Genomic DNA, 20,852 nt, shown 5'->3' on the forward strand with positions numbered 1-20,852 from the left:
GTGTGCTTCAGAAACACTGCCTGACATGAGAAAAAGGAAGCTCTGCCTTGTGTTCTCCTTGGTTCATGGTCTGCCTGCTGACATTTAATGATGAAGCCTGTAATGCTGAGTCTCATGCTAGCTCTCTATTGTAGCATGGATACTTTATTGCCAATAAGTTTGTCAAATTATTCATTAGTTGCTTTACTTCGGTCACATTTATGTTTCAAGGTGTGTTCTGTGCTTCTGGTTAAATATGTGCTCAGTTACTTCAGTGAGGGGCAAGAACCCTCTTCACTTATAGGCACTCACCTCTTTGCAGGTTCGGACCCTCACTATTTGGCTGAGACTGCTAAATTAATTCTTTTGATTGATCAATGGTAACTTTGGCTGTGAGTGAGCTGCAATGGATCTAAAGTGACTATACCAGAAATGTGTTTTACTGATTCTTTGCCTGTTGGAAGATCGTAATGAATGTCATTCTTTCTTAATATTCTAGTTGCATCATCTTTGTGCATCAATGAGAAGTCCAATTATGGCTTTGTTCAAGCAACAGAAGGTGGAGGATGTTTACGAAATTGGGGAAGAGCTAGGAAGGTAAGTTCATGCTGATGACACCACACTATTCTAAAAGCTGACATGTGGGGATATTTGCCACATCTTAAAACAATGACTACATGATAGCCTAAATCAATTGCAATATACAACAAGAGAAACACATCCTTTTACAAAAAGTGTACTTTGGATATTATTTTCTTTTTAGGTTAAGTGTGCTAACTGTTTTTCCTGTTTCTTTTCTTGCAACTAGGACAACAAAAGGTCTGTTTACACTGTCTTTTGTAGGTAGGTGTCATCTGTGTCTGTGCATTAGACTCAGTTCACCTGTCCATTCTCTAAACCAACTAGGAAACAGGAACCCACTGTGCTGTCGTCATAGATGCAGCACTTTAATTTGGCTTGTTGTTTTGAACAGTGCTGCACAGCACTGTTGTTTTCAACTGGCTCCGAGCACTGACAGACATGTTCATATCTGCCTGCAAAACACTCTGTATGTATTCCTGAAAAGATTTAACTGTCAAAATTTCAGCTGGGCTGGTTAATACCTGTATATAGCTTTTAATCTATACAGGTTTATCTGCAGGTATTAATTATAGGTGGAGTTAATGGGCTATTACCATGCTTAACCATAAGCACCTGTTTAAACACTGCTGGGTTTGTGAGCTGGATGACACGGGGCTCCCCCAGTCACTTAGCAACATACAGTGCTCTGAGTGAGGATAGCTGGTTTCCATTCAGTGTCCAACCCTCCAATTATTTTCTTTTTAGTATGCAAATAGCTAAATTGGGACTATACACATGTTGGCTTCTTTCCCAACGTCTGGCAGTTGGTTTTGATAAATGACTGTGTATGTGCAATTACCCTTTTTCAAGGGCCAATAATTTAGTTACATTAAAACACTTCACTTGAAGCTGTTTTCCTGCCAATCTTATTTTTTGCAGTGCCAGCTATTTTATCTTTAGAGTTGTTGAGAAGATTTAAGGGGGGATTTTTTCTGGGTTTGGATTTTTGTTGTTTTTTCATTTCCTTCCCTCTCACAAAGGCCTCAACTAGGATATTTTCTGTAACTACTTACTTTTGAGTATTGACTGGTTCTGAGAACATCAGCCTGAAAGTGAAAATCTGACAACAGTGAGCAGTAAAGAAATTCAGTGTGTGTATGCAGGGTGTAAAAGGGGTGCTTTTTTTAACCTAGGAGGCTCTAGTATGTGCTGTAACAGTCAAACTGCTGAAGTGAGCAACTGGAAACCAAGTAGCATATTTTTACTTTGGTTCCTGAATTGTTTTTGGAAATCCAGTGTCTTTTGAGATGATGAACCTCACTCTCCTCTTCAAGCTGATGGTTATTAGGCCTTTTGAATGGAGAAGTGTAGTTGAAACAACCTGGTAAAGGCTGGCCCTTGCTGTTTGAATCTGCCTGAAAGGCATCAGGCTGGTAAAGGCTTGCATGGTCACAGCAGAACCTCCTCCTTTCCTGGCTGCATGTCATGGCTGGTCCCAGGGTTATGTCATGGAGCTGGTACTCGCTACGTGTCGGGTGATGGGCTGGTTTAGAGGAGACTACACTCAGACATGGAATCTGAAATTGTTGCCTTTTTTAATGGGCGTATTCTCTGCAAGAAAGACCTTTTCTAGATAAGCCAGCAGAAGGAGTAGGTGTGTACATGAGCAAGAGCCATCCTTACATGACAAAGGGGGTATTAAACTCCACTACAAAACCATGTTCTAGTTCCCAGCATTTTATGTGTAATACTTCTTGTAGATGAGATATCCAAGTCTACTTAGTACTGAGGTCTGTAGGCAAAAATGTTCCCCAAAAGACCTGAAGGAAATAGGCAAATTGTAACAAGCAGACCTCTGCTGCTTGTTACGATTTTTCAAGGAAAACCCTGTAATTGTAAATTGTGACAAGAGGGCAGCAAGATTGGAATTAGCTCCCTTACTCTGAATGTGTTCAAGTTATAAACGTTACACATGCCCATGAGTATAACATCACATTGTCTTTGTCAGTGTATTTTCACTTTCAGATTTTGTGAGGAGCTCTGCAGACCTCTTGTTTCAGCTGTGTGTTTTATGTGGAGTGTCAAGGGGTTATCATGCCTCTGTATCTCTGAGCAGTAACTACTGATTAGGGCCAGCAACAAATGATATCTTGCTTTGTTAGAAGAAAAATAACACAGTAGACAGGTTGTGGTGACTGAAATGCAAGAGTCTTTTCCAATGCTGACTGATGCCCTTAGAACCTGTAGATGCCTTTTGTTAGTTCAATATGTTCGCAACAAGCTTTTAATTGCTGACTGTTACAGGCAGGTGAAAGGATTAATTTATTACCATTCTGGCAACAGAAGTCACTTACAAAACAAAGGTTTTCAAACTACGTCTGTGAAGACTCTGTCCTGTTCATGTCCTCCTAACTGAGTCTGTGATTTCTTGAGAACAAAAGTAGTCATTAATACAGGCCTAGTGCTTGTTCTAGCTTGAATTCAGTCAGAAGTTAAAATACAGGATCTCACTGACAGCCAGCATCTGTTTTTCTGAAAGTTTTTGCACAGTACTTAGGAAAGGAGGCTCCTATTAAATACTGCAAATGCTCCTTAGCAAGGCTCAGATATATCTGGTCTGGTGATAAAATTAGACCCTTCCTGTCACTGTGCAGCACTGAAGGTAGCTGCAGCAAAGGCTCTTCAGATCCAGCTGTATAAAACCCTCCCAATGGCGTGTTTGTGGACTCCTCAACCAAATCATTCTCGGAGTCACTGCTGAGCTAGAAGAAACTCAAACAATGGTGGAAATGCAGTTGTCTCCTGTGCTGAGGCAATGGTGTGAAAGAAAACTCTTTGCAGAGAGGGGGAGCAGGTTTTCCATAGCTTGTGTGCTGTAACTAGCTGCTTCGCTCCAACATTCCCTCAATCTTTTAAATATTAATCTTAAGTTTACACCTCTGTTGCTCAGCTTCTCCAAAGGGTGCATACAGGGAACAACAAGTCAAGCATGTGGCGTTAAAAAAGTTGCTGATGGGCTTGTTCATTCTAGGAGCTATACTTGGGAAGCTTATCATGGCCTATGCTGAATGAGTGCAATACTTTATTATCATATATGTATATTTAAAGTTACTTTCTGCAAGATAATATCAGTTGGTTTGTAAGTGTGAAGCCTGTGGGGACTGAGGTTCTCTAGCAATAGCTGAAAGGGAGCCTAAAAAGAGGAGGAGCCTCTAAAGTGAATTTAGCAAATTTCAACATTTTAAAATAAAAAAAAGAACCCTTCTGAAATCTATAGTACAGCTTATTGCTAGAATATTGAAATACTAATTTTTTTCTTTTTCAAAATTTATGAAAAGAGGAGCAGAGAGTTTAGAATACTTAACTGAAGATGAATATGTTATAGGGATATTTATTTTAACTAGTATAACTGAGGACTTTTAGTCTGGAAGACTAGAAGAGCTAGAAAGCAATGTGGTATAAAGTAATCAGTGCCTGCAAAGGTATTAGAAGATTCTCTTCTCTTTCCCCTTCTCCCAAGGGCAGTAGATTGTGTGATTTGGGAGTACTTTATACAGTCCTCCCAGGCATTTAATGCTGTCACTCTTTGAAGGCATCAGACTTTCTGACAGGGTCGGTTTCTTTCTGTGTCTGAGCTGTTGATCAAAAATGGATACTTGAAAAATTATTTTCCATAGAATGCTTGCAAAATGTATCCCTCCTCAAATATGAGTTTATGTTGCTAAACGTAACTTTTATTCAAGTAATGGCAAACCGCATTCTTTACCATTGATTTTAATAAACTTTTTAAGAAACCTATTAACAGTTTTGCCTGTTTTGAGGAAGATCCTGGTGTAAGCCATTTGCAGGAATGTTTGTAGCAGATCACTCTACCGGCATGCCAAAGCAATGGAAACGCTTCCTGGAAAATGTGAGGAAGTGGAGGCTAACTTGACTTCTTGGGAATATGCAGCAGGTCAAATAACTGGTTCTTGTGGCAAGGGAGGTCACAGCAAGAGACAACCAAGAATGGAAACTTCAGTCAAGGCCAGTGCAGTCCGAGAGAAGGAAGAACTGGCCTACTGAGCTAGTGGTATAGTTCCCAGGAAAGTGGCAGCCATAAAGCTCACTGGAGAGCTTTGTGATTTGGATGGGTAGTTCTGTCTAGCTGGGCAAAAGGAGGTCTTGTACAAACCTGCAGGAGCCTCTTCCAGTTGTACTAGCAAACACTGACGGTGGCAGTAGGTGCACAGAGAGTGCTAGAATTTCAGTGACGTGCAGTGTAATTTATAAAAGGTTGTACCGTAGAGTCATTAATCTATTACCTAAATGTGTTGCCAGCCAGGCTGTAGAGAGCTGTTGACATTTGTGCCTTCTGGGCAGTGTCACTGTTACATGTCAAGCCTGGGCAGAGGGTAGGAAGTGTCACGGAACTTGTCCGGAAGTGTTTCATGACAGTGCTCATTGAGAAAGCGTGTTCCTGCACGGTGGTGCAGGAATCGCACTGCAGTGTCCTGAGACAGTGTCCTGTGCACCGCCGGTCAGCTCTCTGCAGTGTACAAGGACTTAGATCGTGCTCAACAGAGACAAACCTTGGAGTGATGTTTCTGGGTAAGGAAGTCTCCCCCTTTCCTTCATTATTGTCCTTTCACTGTAGGGAAGGGGCTCTACCTTCCTCTACAATGTGTGCCAGCCTTACCACCTGCCATTCCAGTTTCTTGCCTGTTTCAGTGTCTGGGAACTATGCTCATCTCTAGCCTCAACTTTCTCCAGCTTTTGTCTGGTTTTGCTATGTTTTCTGCAGAGGTAGGCAATCTTGTATAGATACAAGATGCATAGTCTGGTGAACTGGTCTTCATAGGAAATCAAAACTAAGTCTTCCAGTATGCATGAGAAACAGGAAAAGCATTTTGTTCACTTGCTAGTTTGAAATCCTCTCTGTTGGGAAAGACAGACAGTTTATTGCTGATACAGCATCGTGGCCTCTGAGGAAGGCAGCTGGGCATTAAAATTGTAAGAGCTTTTCTTCTGACAAGAAAAACAGGCAGAGCTTGCTGAAATTGTGGAAAGTAGAGTACTGAGATGGCTGTTTTCTGTGGGGTCCTGTGCCTAATCATAGAAACCCAAGTTAATGCCTTGTTAATGCAAAAGGTGAGCTAAATTTGAGTGGATCGGGCTTAGACTGTGGAAATCAATTTTATAGCAAAGCTGTGACATTTTTCTGCATGTTAGGATGGTTTGTATTTCACTTTGAGGAATTTTCTGCTGTATGTGCTTAAATTTCACTACCTAGTTGTTTCCTCATGTTTCTTGGGTTTTTTTAGCAGCAGTGTCATGATTAAAGCCAAGCTAGATCTTTCACCTATGGCCTATCATGCCTCCTGTTGTCCCCCCTCTCCAGCTACAAGTTCCTGCCTCCTTCCTGCCTTGTGTGGGGGGATCAGCTCCGCTCACTGAGACAGGTGAAACCTTTTTCTCTGGGTGAAGCTTAAAAAGGACAGCAAATGCAACATTTTACCAGTGGTAATGGGACCTTGGAGCTTGGCACATAATCCCTGTTCTGACAGTGTAACTAGTAAATATTTATTTACGTAATGACAACAAAAGGCAGAGATAACTGAGGGATTCTTTGTAGAGGAGGAACTTGGAAATCTATGATAAAAAGTCATGTCATCCAGCTAAGTGGACTCCTTGGTAAACAGAGGGGCGTGACTGCAGCTGGGAAATTTACCCTTAACACACATTGCACAGTATCTTCATACCAGGAATGTTTTTTCTATCTACAGAAATTGTTCAGTATTGGGCTTTCTCAGACATGAACCTTAACTCTGTTCTTAGATTAATTTATAATTTGAATTAGTTCTTTACATTTGGAAGAATAACACACACAAAGCAAGTCTTTGCTTTTGATGCAAAATGTAAGTTTAGTTACCGAGCACTAACCAGCACCTCTACTACTGTTTCTTGTTACAAAAATCTCTTATGTCATGTGTTTGATGTATATTGAATTTTTTGTTGAAACAGTTTTGGCATCCAGTACTTGGTCACCATCACTATGATTGTAATCAGCTGTCTGATGCAGTCATTACTTTTGGATTTTTTTATTCCTTCTAGCAAAATGAGTGATATTAGCTTTTTGCTTTTTAAACAAATTTCCCTGCTAGTTTTCAGTGTTCTTTCAACTGTGTCCAAAATCTTTGATTTGTTACAGGAAGTGCAGAGAAAATACGGGAGAGTTTTTGTTGTTTGTTTTTGTTTTTTTGGGGTTCCCCCCCCAATAACAAAGCTGCTCTACCTACAGTAACTGAGAACTGGTCTTGGTTATTTAGAACTGGCCTTAGTCTTACTTAGTAACAAAGTTGTGCATTTTTTTTTGAGTGAATTCCTTATTACCAGCATCTCTCTCAATGATGGAAGTGATCTCAGTGTATCTCCTGAGTCCATATCTGGCTTTGAAAGTATAATTAGAGCTGAGTGACCCCAGTAGGCAGTGCTCAGAAAGCTCAAATTCAGTAATGTCTTTAACCCCTGAATATTAAGCCTAATCCCAGTCTTTGCTTTGCCATTTCTGTAAAAATAAAACTATTTTTTCCACTTTGCATTGCAGTAGAAAGCAGATGGAAATTTGAACAGCTGAGAAAATAGACTCTGTATGGTATTCATTCCATGCTTTTTAAATGAAAAATGTTACTTATGAGTAAAAATACACATAAAATAAACAGTGCAGCTCCCCACTGGACTAACAACAATAAAGCATTGGACAAATTACTAGCATCTTGTGCAGAATAGGGCTTGCAGATACTTGTCTGATGGTCAAGCTTAATTGAGCTCAGGTGACATCTATTAATAATTGTTAAAACTCTACATTGGTGGTTTTGAACTGGAGTGAAAACCTGCTGTAATATCTGAGTGTGACGCGCAGTGATGCTTTGGTGAGGAGAGATATATAAAATCACTCAAAGAGCTAGATTTGTTCTATCTAGTGCCAGCATATTTGGGTTGGAGTAACTGGCCTGTTTTGGGCAGCCCATATTGCAGATTCATTTACACCACAAGTGGGTGACTGTATCCTAAAGCCAGGGCTTCTAATCTTTACTTACTACGGAATATACAGCTTCTGTGAGAGGGTAGTTAACCTCAATATCTGAGTTTTGTGGCCCTATAATCCTCACAGAGAGAGAATTTCCATTGTTCTGTCTGTTGCGTATGTAGGAAGAGCGGTGGGAACAAATAATGTAGCTTCTGTGCTGTCCTGCTTCTGGAGTAGATTGTTTACTTCAATATAGTAAAGATTAAATAAGATGAGGAGATAACTTCCACCTCTTATTTGGCAGACCAGAAGACTCCACAAAGAACAGTGGAAGGGGAGTATCAGCAACCCTTTGTGGTTTTGGCCTTACAGATAATTTGCTAAAATCTTGATTAAAATGCCAGCATGATTTCCATCTTTCATACGTGAGGAAGGAGAAAAATCATTTAACCATAATACTGCTATCCTCTTAAAATTTATCTGCTCCCAGGTATATTATATATACAGTCGATATCTAGCTGGATTTGGACCTTGTAACACAAAGGTACAGTGTGCTAACTTTCTGCATGCATATTATATATGTGCTGGTGTTGCTCCACATAGCAGAAGGAACAGCTTATCAAATCAGCTATTCCTGCTGAGCATGAGTCAGCTTTGACCTTCCCTAGGTCTCTGGACTCTGTTCATTACCACTCCGAGAGCTGATATTCAATCTAAAAGCTAAGTGTGATAAGTGGGGAAATTTTTTTTTATCATGTGCATTTTATTCCTGAGCTTCAGATTATGTAAAATGCTTGCCAGGCTATCAGGAATTTGTCAGTGCTGTATCACTGCAGACTCTGCTACTCCAACCTCCAGAGCTGATAAGGGCCACATTGCTTGTCACTGTGTGATTGGCAAGTTTCCAAAAACATTTAACAGCTTCAGGAGATGCTGATGATGATTCAGTAGGTGGCACGATTTCTTGTGATGCAGGGCTAATGACCCAAAATGGTGTTTAAGGCATTAATTGGCTGTAATGCAGATACCATGTTACTTTATTGATAGCCTGTAATAATTCATAGCATTGTTCAGAAACATTAGATTTAATAATCTTGCTTTGAATTTCAAATGGTTTATTTGCTCTCTACTTATTCCAGTAAACTAGATCCTTCTGTTTGAATCCATATTCCTCTATTGTTCTGACTCTCCTCTGGCAGTGGACACAGAGATCGTCATCTTTGGGCCAGGATATGTTGGTTATCTTTGCATGAGCTGTAAAGAGATGTGGTTGAAAGGTGCCAGACAGTGACATTATCAGAGTCAGCATATGTCCAAAGGTGCTCGGCACCTCCATGTTGTGAATATTGAAACTTGCCCTGTAAAGTCACTGTATTCTAGAGTGCTATACAATCAGTTAGTAAAAACATGAGTTGTGGTTGTGAGTGAAAATGCCAGTGTGTTCAAAAGTGGTAGCTGATTTCTTTTTCTCTATCTATATAAAATAGTGCATCTCGTTAGGTTTAAAAATTAGCATATTATTAGAGTAGTGGTATTGTGGTACTTTTCTCTATACCATTAACTGGTTTGGTTAGAAGTCACCCTGAGACTGCACGGGCACTCAGCCTGAAATGAAGCCATGTTAGTTGTTTCTCACATGATAAAAATTTTCTTCCAGTCTATATCACAGGGCTGTGGTAAGTTAGTGATATTTCTATGATAATCTTGTGTGAAAGGTTCAAAAGAGAGCCGTAGTATATTGTGAATTGGATTTACTTCTGTGCCTTTCACACACGAAAAATTTATCTACTTTTTAGTAGCCAAGTAAAATTCCTGTTAAATGCTTTATTAAGAAAAGTTTTAGATCATTGTCATAATCTGGCATCAGCTGCAGTTTAGGTTCTGTGTAGTTAGTTACTTTAGGAGAGGTAGCCATTTCATTTGCATTTTGTTTGTAAAAAAAGCACCCACCAAACAAACCAAAACTCCCTTCCCCCCCCCCCTCCCAGCTTAAACAGGAAGTACAGTGACATTTGTGATAATTTTGTTTGTAAAGCTCTTTATGAAGTTATAAGAGGTGTCAGCAGAGTATTTAACAGATTAAGGTTTTGGGGTTTTTTAGTTTCATTCCATAAAGTCTTATGGAAGCAGCAAGGTACTTTCCCTTCAGTGACCTTGCCATGCTAGGATTTCTGTTTTGTTGTTTCAGCTATCATACTCTGGTTTCTTTGTAAATACTTTGCTGTTGGACATACTATGTATTCACTGCTTAGATTGAATTTCTGCTGTACCATATCCTGGTTTAGTCTAAAAAAAAAAAAAGAGTCTATAAAAAATAAAGTATACTACAAATTATTGCTGTAGTCCGTTTACAGAAGGGTTCCAGTTCTTCATGGCTGTAACCACAGACTTCCTACAAAAAACTTCCAGGAAAGTGCTTTTATGCATATATTCTGTGAACCTTGCATGGCCTTTGGTTTGAGCTGTGTTTCATAAATGAGCTGAGAGCATACAAATAGATTGTAGAAGAAGTTACCAACAGAATCCTTTCTTGGCTGGTGGGAAGAGCATGCCAATGCAATTACAACTAGCAGAAATCATCTCTGAAGCGTAAGGAAAGAGGGAGGAGAGTATTTAGCTTGATAAAATTATGTGCAGTAGAGCAATGGCTCTAATCACTTAAATTTGAGAGGAAAACAGCTTTTTCAGGCTTGAGATTTTTTAAGAAAGGTATTCAGCAAGAGTTCCCAAGGGCTTTGGTTTGAAAGTTAACAAAAATGCAACCATGAAAGGATAAAATTATTAGTGTAGTTTTTCCAAGGAAAAGAAATAGGAGTGAAAAAGATGGAAAAGTAATAAGATGCAGACTTTTTAAGCTTGAGATCGCAAGTTAAAACCGATCTGAATTTAAGAGTGGCAAAAAGGCACGATGAACAAAACTGTTGACAAAAACAATTGTTGTAACTGAGAATAAAAGACCCTTCTTTGCTGAAACTAAATAAACCAGCTTCTTGAATGTAGAGAAGTCCTGCATTCAGGTTAGCTAGACACTATTATCTGTGATTATGTTTATGTATATTAACTTAAGAATGTACACATGATGATTTCATAATATATTTTTAGGATTTTTACTCGCTCTAACTGTAGATTTTGCAAAATCAAAGCAAAGGCTGCTGTAAGCTCACTCACTGCAGAAAGGACAATGTGATGCTAACAGATGGTGAAGCTGACTTGGCTTATGACAGTGTAAAGTAACTAATTGCTGTCGGTTACATTTATTATGTAAATAAAATTGGTTTAAGAGTTAAAGATGTCATATTGATTCAGAGGTCAGAGACTATATGACACTTGATAGGGTGTAATTTTTTTTTCTTGCTGTCAAGTGACCAAACATAATTTATCATCCAATTAGAGAAAGAGAGCCAACGACTGGCAAACTTTGCAAAGTCTAGTAAACTTAAAATTAGATCTCTAAGCTGTGTTTTGGCTTCCTAAGCACAGGCAACCACATATGTGAATTACGTTGTTTGTCTTTGTTTGGGGTAGGGTTTTTAATAGCAAATAAACCCTTTTAGGCTTGCATTCCCACAACTGAATGTCTTAAATGTGAAGGAAAAAAGGACAAATACAAAATTCATGTTTTTATTCAAACTGTATGCACCTTCTTATATTGTGAAAGCTCATTTTTTCATTTTTCCTATCAAGTCCTTCCTATGGTAAGCTGTTGGTTTTTTATGATAACGGTGCCTTGTGTATGATGTTGTATCCCAAATCTTGCTTTTAGATACATAGAGCATGTTTAGGGTAGTGGGGAAGGATGCTGTGAGACTGAAACATTTACCCTACTCTTCTATAGAAAATGTTCTTAAATCAGAATTGTGTGTTCATAATTTGATGTAAACATGAGTCAGAACCATCTAGTTCTATCCATGGATACGACTGCTGTTTTCAAGGTACTGCTGTAAGGTAGACGGATGAAGTGACAGTGACATGCCTGAGGCAGCCCCACTTTCTGACCGAGCTGAGCTCAGCACCTTGGTGTTTCTGTTTTTTTCAGTACATGGAGTGGAAGCAGTTTAAACAGGATCACTCAAAAATGTTAAAGTGTGTCTTTTACCTTCCCAGTGTCTAATATAATTCTGAATTACAACCAGGCTTGAGTTTTGTTGTCTTCCTACATTGTATAGCTTTGAGACTTCTGGTGTGAGAAGTTTCCTTTGAGGCTCTTGCATTGTCCAGAATGTAATTATACTGTTAAAACCAGCTGGCTGGCATACCAACCATAGTTTCTTTAACTCGGCTTCAATCTTGAGAGAAGTGCACATCTGAGCAAGAACTGAAGTAGGCTAGGAAGAGTTCAGTGTAACCTTGTTAAAACATAATAAACAACAACAAAACACGTGAGGGAGGAGAAGATCAAGGGGAATGGAAGGTTATCTCCATTTCCCTTAAAAGCATTTGCTTGTGTTCACTCTAGTTTAATGAACTTTTCCATCTGGTGCAGCAATACCAAATGTGTCGATGTTGGTATTACCAAGTTCATACTGCTGTAGCTTGGTGTACTTTAGATTGCTATTTTCTGTTCTACTCAAATGGAAGGAGGAGACTTTCACCTTTTTTGGAATTTCACCTCCCTACACCCGCTGTAGGTCAAAACCAACATCAGAAAAGAATAATAGATATTCATGGCACCATTCAAGTCAAAAAACCGTGTGGAAAAAGTATTGCCGTGTTTTGCCCTGTGCAATAGGCCATGATTGTACTCTTTCAGCAGCCTGGCCATATACTGCTGACATTGCTGAGCCAAGCAGCTTCTCATTGCAAACCCCAGCCTCGAGCAGACACCTCCCAAATTGGAAACAAAAGGAATCCCAACTAGATGCTCAGATCCCCAAGTGAGGTTGCAAGTGCTCTGTGAAAAGAAGGGTTAAACTATCTTGCATTTGCAGTAGTCTGCGTGTGCATCTAGGCAGTTAAAAGACTGGTGTTGAGATGCTGTTAGGTTTTATTTTAGTTTCCTTTCTGGTCATGTATTCTTGTGCAGGAACACCTAATGAATAAAAATATGAATGATTATAATTGCAAGTCTAATGATTTCTACAGACATGGAATTAATTTGTAGGTCCAGCTGTATGCTTACCCCTCATAATTTTATCTCATTTTTCCAGTAGCATTACCTGCATTTTACAAACTTTGGGAAATTAAGTACAGAAAGACTAAGGTGTTATTTTCCATCAAGTATGTAGGAACCTTATTACCATTAAAGTTGCTGGGAGGTTGCAGTCTGTCTAAAATCGCTTGTAAATCCGTTCCAAAGTAAATTGTCCCGCCTCATCTAAGGAATGGAGTGTTTCCTTTTGACTGGCAGAATGCCAGAATGCTGTCCTTTTCCAGGTTCACTTACTTTTCAAACAACTCCTTGAAAACATACTTCAGTGTAAAGCATGTCTGTCAACATGTTCTAACGTAGCATCTATTTTATGGGAATGTCAAGTTTTAACAACTACCAAAAAATAATAAGAATAAAAATCCTCCTTTTTAGAATTCTTTAATGAATGAAATTAAGATGAATATGGACAGAACATAAAGAAATAGATTGAATATGCAGAAAGGGAACATATGTTTGGTATTTGGGAAAGAAATGGTTTGCTCTTCTCAAATGACAGACAGAATCAGCTTCCTGACTCCTCCCTCTTCTGGCCTCAGAGAGCCTGGCTGGAGTCAGGTAACCTGTACTGTCATCTCAGTGTTTTGTTTTACATATTTTCAGCATTTCATGACAGCTACTCAGTGATGTGGTGTTTCTGGAGTATCAGAGGAAGATTCATATAAACCCATACCTATACAAACAGTTGCTTTAAAGGCTCTCTTTATTCTAATGCTCCACAGCAATACCACTGTTATGCACTGAGGCATTCCAAACTGGAAGGCTGCACTTCTGTAATTTTCTCAAGTCAAATTCTGCCCCAGAGCATTACCCTCCAGAACCAGTATTAAAAATAAACTTTGAAAAAAGAGCAAGAAGTTATCCTGTTATTCTGGATTGTCCAGTTTCTCTCTTCCCCACATCTTTTCCACATCCTCTCCTGAACTGCTGAACTTGTGCTCCCCTAAAGCATGCTTCCGTAAATAGACTCCAAAACCAGCCAGTAATATTGTTTCTGTGTTCTTATTCAGTGACAAATCTCTTAGATGATAGTAGCAATGTGAATAATAGGTTGTCTTTGTGGCTAGGATAAATTCCCTTATTAATGATGGATGGATTTGATGTTGTACCTAATTATATTATAACTGACAGGTTGCAACTGCTATTGTTTATACTCTTGAGCTGCTATCACAATTGAGGACAGACTATGTTGATTCTGACAAGGCTTTTGTACAGCTGTCCAAAATATTTCTGAAAGGGAACAAACTTCATTTCTTTAAAAAACAAAAAAATTAGGAAGTGTCAGCCTCTGACCTTATCTTGTGTGTGTTGTAAATACTGCTGTTTATGATCCAAGTCACCTGCACTTCAGTGATATACTAAAACCCATGAATTTTGGCTAAGTCATTTGGCTGAAATTTGGATATCTGAGCTGTGAAATTTAGTTTCAAGTCTAAAATCAGCCACAGACTCTGCATGTGAAATTAAGTAAATGGCTTAATTTCTCAGTGCCGTCAACTCAGGTGTCAGAGACACACACTTTCCTTTCTTCTACTTTTTTCCTAGCCTAGATTGAAAGTTTTGGGAAGCTGATGCTGTTTGATTCTGATGTGCTGAATGCAAATGCATTAGGAGGTTGCAGAAATGCTGTTGTCTTGGTCCTTGACTTTAGAAGCTCTGTAGTTAACAAGAAATCCAAAATGTGACCGTGATTGTAAAATATCAGTGAGACATTCTCTTTTTTTGTAGCTGTATGGACCTCCATGTGAACTATTCATTGTGTCTAGCAGAAAAGTAGAGCAATATGCTACCTCCTAAACACTTGTTCAAAGACTTTTCTCCCTGCCTGTCCCTTCTCCAGCCTTTAGCTCTTCTCTTAGTGTGCTTCAGTGTATCAGTACTTGGCAAAGCATTGGGCTACTTGTGTGGAGAGATACACCAGCTGCTGCTTTATGGCAGTCTTTAAGGTGGTTGGAAAATACTTTAGCATTACCCTGTGATGCTTTAATAAAGACCCTGGGAATTCAGGAACAAGCATGGGCAAAGCAAATGTGCTCTGCACCAAGTAGGGAAATGGGTAAGCGTGGCTTATGGACAGTATCGTGGGTAATTCCATTGTAACTATCTTAAATGTCCTAGGCTAAGAAATTGTCCATTTGTATTTTTCCCTGTGGCTTGCAACCTCTTCTACGCACAAACCCTCAGTCAAGACTGTCTGCAAAAGCCTGTTTTTAAGGGATTAAGGAAATAGCATACAGACTGGGACAAGAGCAGGTAGAGTGTGCGTTCGTGGGTACACATGCAGCGGGGAAATAGTAGATTACAAGGGAATGAGTATTGTCATGAACAATTGTCCCAGACTATAAGTATGTAAAAGGAGAAGTCAGCAATTCCTATGCTGGTGTCATTATTATTTTTGTAAGCTTTTAAGTAAACAGAAATGTACAAAATTCACAGTATCGCTGGACTTTTTAAATGCTAAAGTGACTCTGTTCATTCCCATAATCCGCAGTCATAAAATAATATATTCTCTCTGAACTTTGCTGGCAAAATTTATGTCCCCAGAGAGAATTTAAGGAAGCACATCAACGTTAGTACCATGTCTCTTTAGAAAGTCTGAACCAAACAAGGTGCATGTCTTATAAAAAATGAACAAACAAAAACCCCATGAAACCCACAATGTTTTACAGTAACAGCTCTCAGCACTACAAAATGAACTCTTTTAGCAGAATGTTTAAGGCAAGTTTGGGGATTTGGTAGCAGCAATTTAATTCTCTTAGCTTCTTTAGGGTTTACATGTAATGATAAAATCAGGAGGCAGAAAGAAATACGAATGAATGAATGGATTTGACAAATGCCTACAGTCTCAGTTCCATTTATGATTCATTATTCCTAAAAGGAAAACTACACTTGTCCCATCCATTCCTACCTCTCTCCTGAGAAGTGTTTAGGATACGTATGAAAATGAAAAACAAAAAGTTGTTCTTCAGGCTGTCTGGTGTTGTTTGAACCCTTTAAAATGAGAGGCTGCCTCTGACATGGAGTGTTAGCGTTTGACAGCAAGCGAGCACCAAGTGACAGCTTTAATGTTTTATTTCTTTGCCTTTGTAGGTTTAAGACAGACTCCAACCAGCTGTCTGTGTTAATGAAGCACTGAGTGCATTATATAATTATAAGGTTCCGAATATAATTGCTGTGTATGCTGCATAATTTAAGTTCCAACTGTACTTGCATCTCTCATTTACCAAGCCAGTGAAGGGTGTAATAATATTGAAAACAATAACAGCTTAGTACTTCTTCAGTGTAGTCATCGGGGGGTTGCACTTAATGAGTCTGTGATTCTTAAAGAGATCCTGGCTGAGAAAATCACAGTAGCTAAAGGTTAAGGTTATCTGTAAGATGAGTCTTTTCCTTGGAAGTCTGGATATAATGCCCTGACTAAGGAAATATCTGATACTAAACATGTATTCTGGAACTGGGAAACCCGCCAATTTTTGCAGAGTGAGATTTCAGACATACAGTGCATTGTGGCAGGGGAGAACAGGGCTGCTCCTGGGTATAAAAAGGAGTTCACTGTCTTGTTTTGTCTGTTTGTAAAGTAGTTGGACATCAGCAGAGACTTGTGAATGTGATGAGACAAATGGACTTGGGTAAGATAGTTCTTTTGGTGGTAGGATCTTTCATACCTGTTGGGCTGTACGCATGACAGGCAAGGGTAACTGTTTTGACTGCACTGTTCTCAGAGGCTTCCCTGCCTTATTTATTAGTTGACTGTGGTTTCCTGGCCATATAGCTTCCTAGAACTTTCAAATTATTTCTGCTCCTTGGTGGAAATGCTGTGAAATATTTGTGATGGTTTTTGCAAAAGTATGATTCTATCAAATATTCATTGGTAAAACCTGAGCCTTTTCTGACTAAGGAATGCTTGGTAGTATACGGAGTACACATGGTAGACTTAAAGTTTCCCTGGTTTTCATTCCAATTACTATGAAAAGGGCAGAGCATGGATTTGAGCTGGTGTTCCTTGCCTCTAAATCACTGAGATTCTGCAGATATTGGCCAACTGCCTCTTCTTGCTTACCCCCACTTTTGATACCAAGCTTGCCAGTTTTTCATATTGCTGTTATCACAAGATGCATTGTACACTTAAACAAAGCAGACTGAAGTGCATGACCTTATCCATAGGCTCAATTCTCCAGCTATCTGGTGCACTTCACCACCATGGTAGTGTTTGTAACAGTACATACATGATCTATTTGCAAGGTGGATTCCGTGGTCTTTTCTTTTCTTCTTTCCCTCTGCCAAAACAAAGTGTTGATAAATCCCTCCTGTAATCTAGCAGTGGAAAAATAAATAACAAGAAGTAACCCTCAGCTTACAGTTTCTGGCAGAGGAGGTTTAGGGTGGTAATAGACTGTTCTTGCTACTTAAAATTGCAGATGAACTCAGGTAGGCTATGAGGTCCTCTAATTAGTGTCCAAACAATAGCAGTCAACTTTTCCTTCCATTCGTACTCTTGTAGATTTTATTGCAGAGATACTGCTCCAAGACTTGCCAGCAGCAGCCTGCTATCAGACTTACTGAACACAATCTCCAAATGCTGCTACTAAAGTGATTTTCCTTGACAGTTATTCTCGCCACTACAGCACTTCCCCACTAGCTCCATGTTTTCCGCCAGCTCAGATTCAGTGTCCCATTTTGTTATGTACTTTACACATCGTTATGTCCAGGTCTGCACTAATAGTTGTGGAAAGGTTAAAGTAATAAATTCTGAAGTACCATTAGGTACAAGAAGGTTCATCAGAACATACAAATTGTTTAAAAATGAGTGTAGTTTATTTTAAGATATTATATGAAACTTATTGAAATCACTGAATCAGTAAAAATACTGGGCTTCCTATCGGGCAATAAGAGCGAGCAGTGAGTGAATGAAACTCATCATCCTGAATGGAATGCACTGACCTCATTTATGTTTGGACTGACTTAAGTTTATGTCAGGACCAAATGTTCTTACTCCTCATTGTCACTTGAGCTGGAGGTGCTTGAGCTAGGAGAGCAGTGAGTCTGCATCAATTAACATCAGTGCTTTTTGTGCTTTAACCTAGGTTTTCTTTTTTTTAAAACCTGTCAGTTTTTGAGTTTCAGTTCTTTAAGATTTAAGGAAAACTTGAGAATTGGTGAGTGTTTGTGTCCAAACAAGGCAACTTTGCATGAATTCTGTGAAAAATCTTTATCCTAACTTGATTTTAGTGCAGACTAGTTGAAGTTTAGAATTTGTGATGAAACCTCAAGCCGTACAAGTTTCACTAACTTCAGACTAACAAGTATTTAGATATCTTCATTGATCAACCTAAAGAGTTAATATATATTTAAATCTATATTATATGCCCACTACTCTTGCTTAATTTGAGTATTACATATTTAAATCAAACCTAAAAAGCTACTGGTGTTTAAGTCTGCTGGATGATCCTTCATGAAAAGAAATGTGTTTCTGTTTAAGTGTGATTTTTTAATTTTTTTTTTTTTTTTTTTTTTCTCTGCCTTTTGGAGTCACTTTGGACAAGAGCCTATTGCATTGCATGGCACAGCACTGTTTATTCTTAGTATTTCAGTTACAGTAGCAGGAAACTGAGACACATTTGTGCTAAGTATTGTACAAATATCCTTAGGCATACTGTGTGGAAGCGAGTAAGTCTCTCTGCTGTTTTGCTGATGGGGCAAAAGTGAATTGCTAAAGGGAATACAATACATTTATGGCAGAATTCAGATCGCTCAAATCCCTCCAGTACTTTAGCTACAGACTGTCCTTTTCTCTTAATTTTTTTCAGGTAGAAGTAGCTCTCTTAACATGTTGTGTGTAGACTAAGTACAAACATACAGTAATAGCTTATGATTTAATTTACTTGTTTGTATGTCTGTGATGATTTTAGTGTGATTAAGCATTTCTAAGATACAACATGGTTAGCATTGTCCCTTCTAAATGGGATGAGCAAAAGGATCCTCTGAATAATGACTGCTTCATTCCACATTCTTTCCTTATGTAGAATTTGTATTGCTCAAATCCTGCTTTAGCTGCAGACCACCTTTCTTTCTTAATTTTGATAAGACATCTCTCAGCTTGATTACAGTTCTTTTTTCAGAAGACAATTGAGAAGGAGGGAACATCAACTCTGTGGAAATGTTGCCTTCTCTGTGTCCAAAGTGCTTCTCAAGAGCATGATGAAGAAAGAAAAGCTCACACAAAGAACAAAGCAGGGTCCCCTACTTTCCTATTGAAGAGTCAGTAACACTCTCTCATCTTGAAAGGTTCCCACCACTGACATGAGGCTGCAGCCTGCAGGGTTGGTATTATTTGAGTTAATCACCTGACCTCCAAGTGTTCTCCTCTTATGAGATAAGGGGGAAATATTACAGTTGGACTGGAATATCTTACTTTAGGAGCCACAGTGAGGAAAATTTTATTGGCAAATGGCAGCTACATGCCTTTTAAACTTTAATGCAGCCACTTTACTGTTTGGTACAGCGGGAAATTCTTTATTCCTGAATTGCAGTGAGAAAGCTCTTACTTACTCTAGCTAAATTTACAACTAAATTATCAAGTGAAGTGCAGAAATACGAATAAACCATTCTCTTATTTGAAAATTGGTTACTGGAGGCCAGTTCTACATTTCCAAAGGATTATCAATCCTTTGAGTTCTTTCCAAGAGATTATTCTTAACAGAAATACAATAATGCATGCATGTCCTTTCAGAACATCCAGTGGTGTGTTGGAGACTTGAATGCCTTAAGCATTATCCAGTGAAGGAGTGGTAATTTGAACCTTTTGAGACAGATCTTATTCATTTAAACATGAACTGTTTTTTAGAGACTGTAACATTTGTCCTCCTGTCTTGTCACACACTGCTTGGTTTTGCTAAATTTCAGACACAGCAGGAGGCTACCTTGTTATGCTCTAGTGACTTTAACTGCAGAATTCTGACGGTCCTCACTATTGTGCCAAGAGCAAGCTTGTATGGTTAGCAGTGTTGCTCAGGGGTTGCAGGATCAAGCTTTGTATACGAATGGCTTATTTGGGAGGATGTGGTTATATGAAAGCTTCAAGAGAATTTTTGTTATTTTCTTGTCCTTGCAGTGGCCAGTTTGCTATAGTGAAGAAATGTCGAGACAAAAGCACTGGTATGGAGTATGCTGCTAAGTTCATTAAAAAACGTCAGAGTCGGGCCAGCCGTCGTGGAGTGAGACGTGAGGAAATTGAACGGGAGGTTGCAATTCTGCAGCAGATTCTGCATGCCAACATCATCAAGTTGCATGACATCTATGAGAACAAGACAGATGTGGTCCTCATCCTTGAGCTGTGAGTAAGGGGACTTCCTATCCTCCAGGGCAGGATGAGGTAAATAGGAACCGGAAAGGCCTGCACAGGCTGCCAGAACATAGAGGCACTGTTAAAATGGGGCTGTTGTGTTCTCATGCCTCACAGATCTTGGCAAGAGAATTGAAGGAGGTTGCTGGTAAACAGGCCCCCCAGTTCATCCATGTGCCCTGAGGATACAGGTGCACCTTGACATCAGCTGAGGCCATTGTTACTGAGCCAGGGAGTGTTGTCAACTTGAGAACAGTTTACTAACAGAGGGATTACCTCATGTCTGCCTGGTGGTGCCCTGATGTGAACCTTGGAGGAAGCACAAATGGCCACTGAATGCTCATTTCATTTTTTTCTGCTTTCATCTCTCCCAATGCATGTGAAGCCACCAATTCCTTTGCAAAATTTGCAGCCATTCTCACTACTCCCATATTCTCCTCATTTAGAGGAGACTAGGAGAAAGAGGGGAGGAGGGTGAGGGAAGAGGGTTTTTTTAATCCCTAGGCTTTCACTATCAAGGATGAATAGCAACAGGCTGGGAGTGAAAAAGAGCTGCTCACTCTTCTCTTGTTCCACCATGTGATGGAATAAAACCCTTGCCATTTAGGTCCTGCTGACAAGTGAACCTCCCAACCAGTGGATCTGTGGACTGCTGTAGCTTCACCCCTGCACTGTGACCCGTTGGACAGCCAGGCTGCTGGTTTAGGATGACTATCCTAAACCATATGTTGGCTATGTAATGCAAACTGGTTTGTACTGTTTAAGAAGAGATTTAAAACCAGCTAGCAGCAGCTTCTCTGTCTGGGCTGAGGGGA

The 20,852-nt window shown here is 39.4% G+C and overlaps 1 protein-coding gene across 2 annotated transcripts in view; it reads left to right on the forward strand.

Annotated features, from left to right (window-relative positions):
* The first annotated feature begins 483 nt into the window (after positions 1 to 483).
* DAPK2 (death-associated protein kinase 2) overlaps positions 484 to 20,852 on the forward strand; it is a 47,817-nt gene continuing 27,448 nt past the window's right edge. For both annotated transcript variants that reach the window (XM_010571683.1, XM_010571682.1), the window contains exons 1-2: positions 484 to 576; positions 19,807 to 20,028. In XM_010571683.1, the coding sequence (XP_010569985.1) occupies positions 500 to 576; positions 19,807 to 20,028 (299 nt within the window). In that variant the 5' untranslated portion in view covers positions 484 to 499. The remainder of the gene's footprint in view (positions 577 to 19,806; positions 20,029 to 20,852) is intronic.

This window comes from Haliaeetus leucocephalus, unplaced genomic scaffold, assembly GCF_000737465.1.
Source record: "Haliaeetus leucocephalus isolate CR32 unplaced genomic scaffold, Haliaeetus_leucocephalus-4.0 Scaffold339, whole genome shotgun sequence".
In the NCBI taxonomy this organism is placed as follows: Eukaryota; Metazoa; Chordata; class Aves; order Accipitriformes; family Accipitridae; genus Haliaeetus; species Haliaeetus leucocephalus.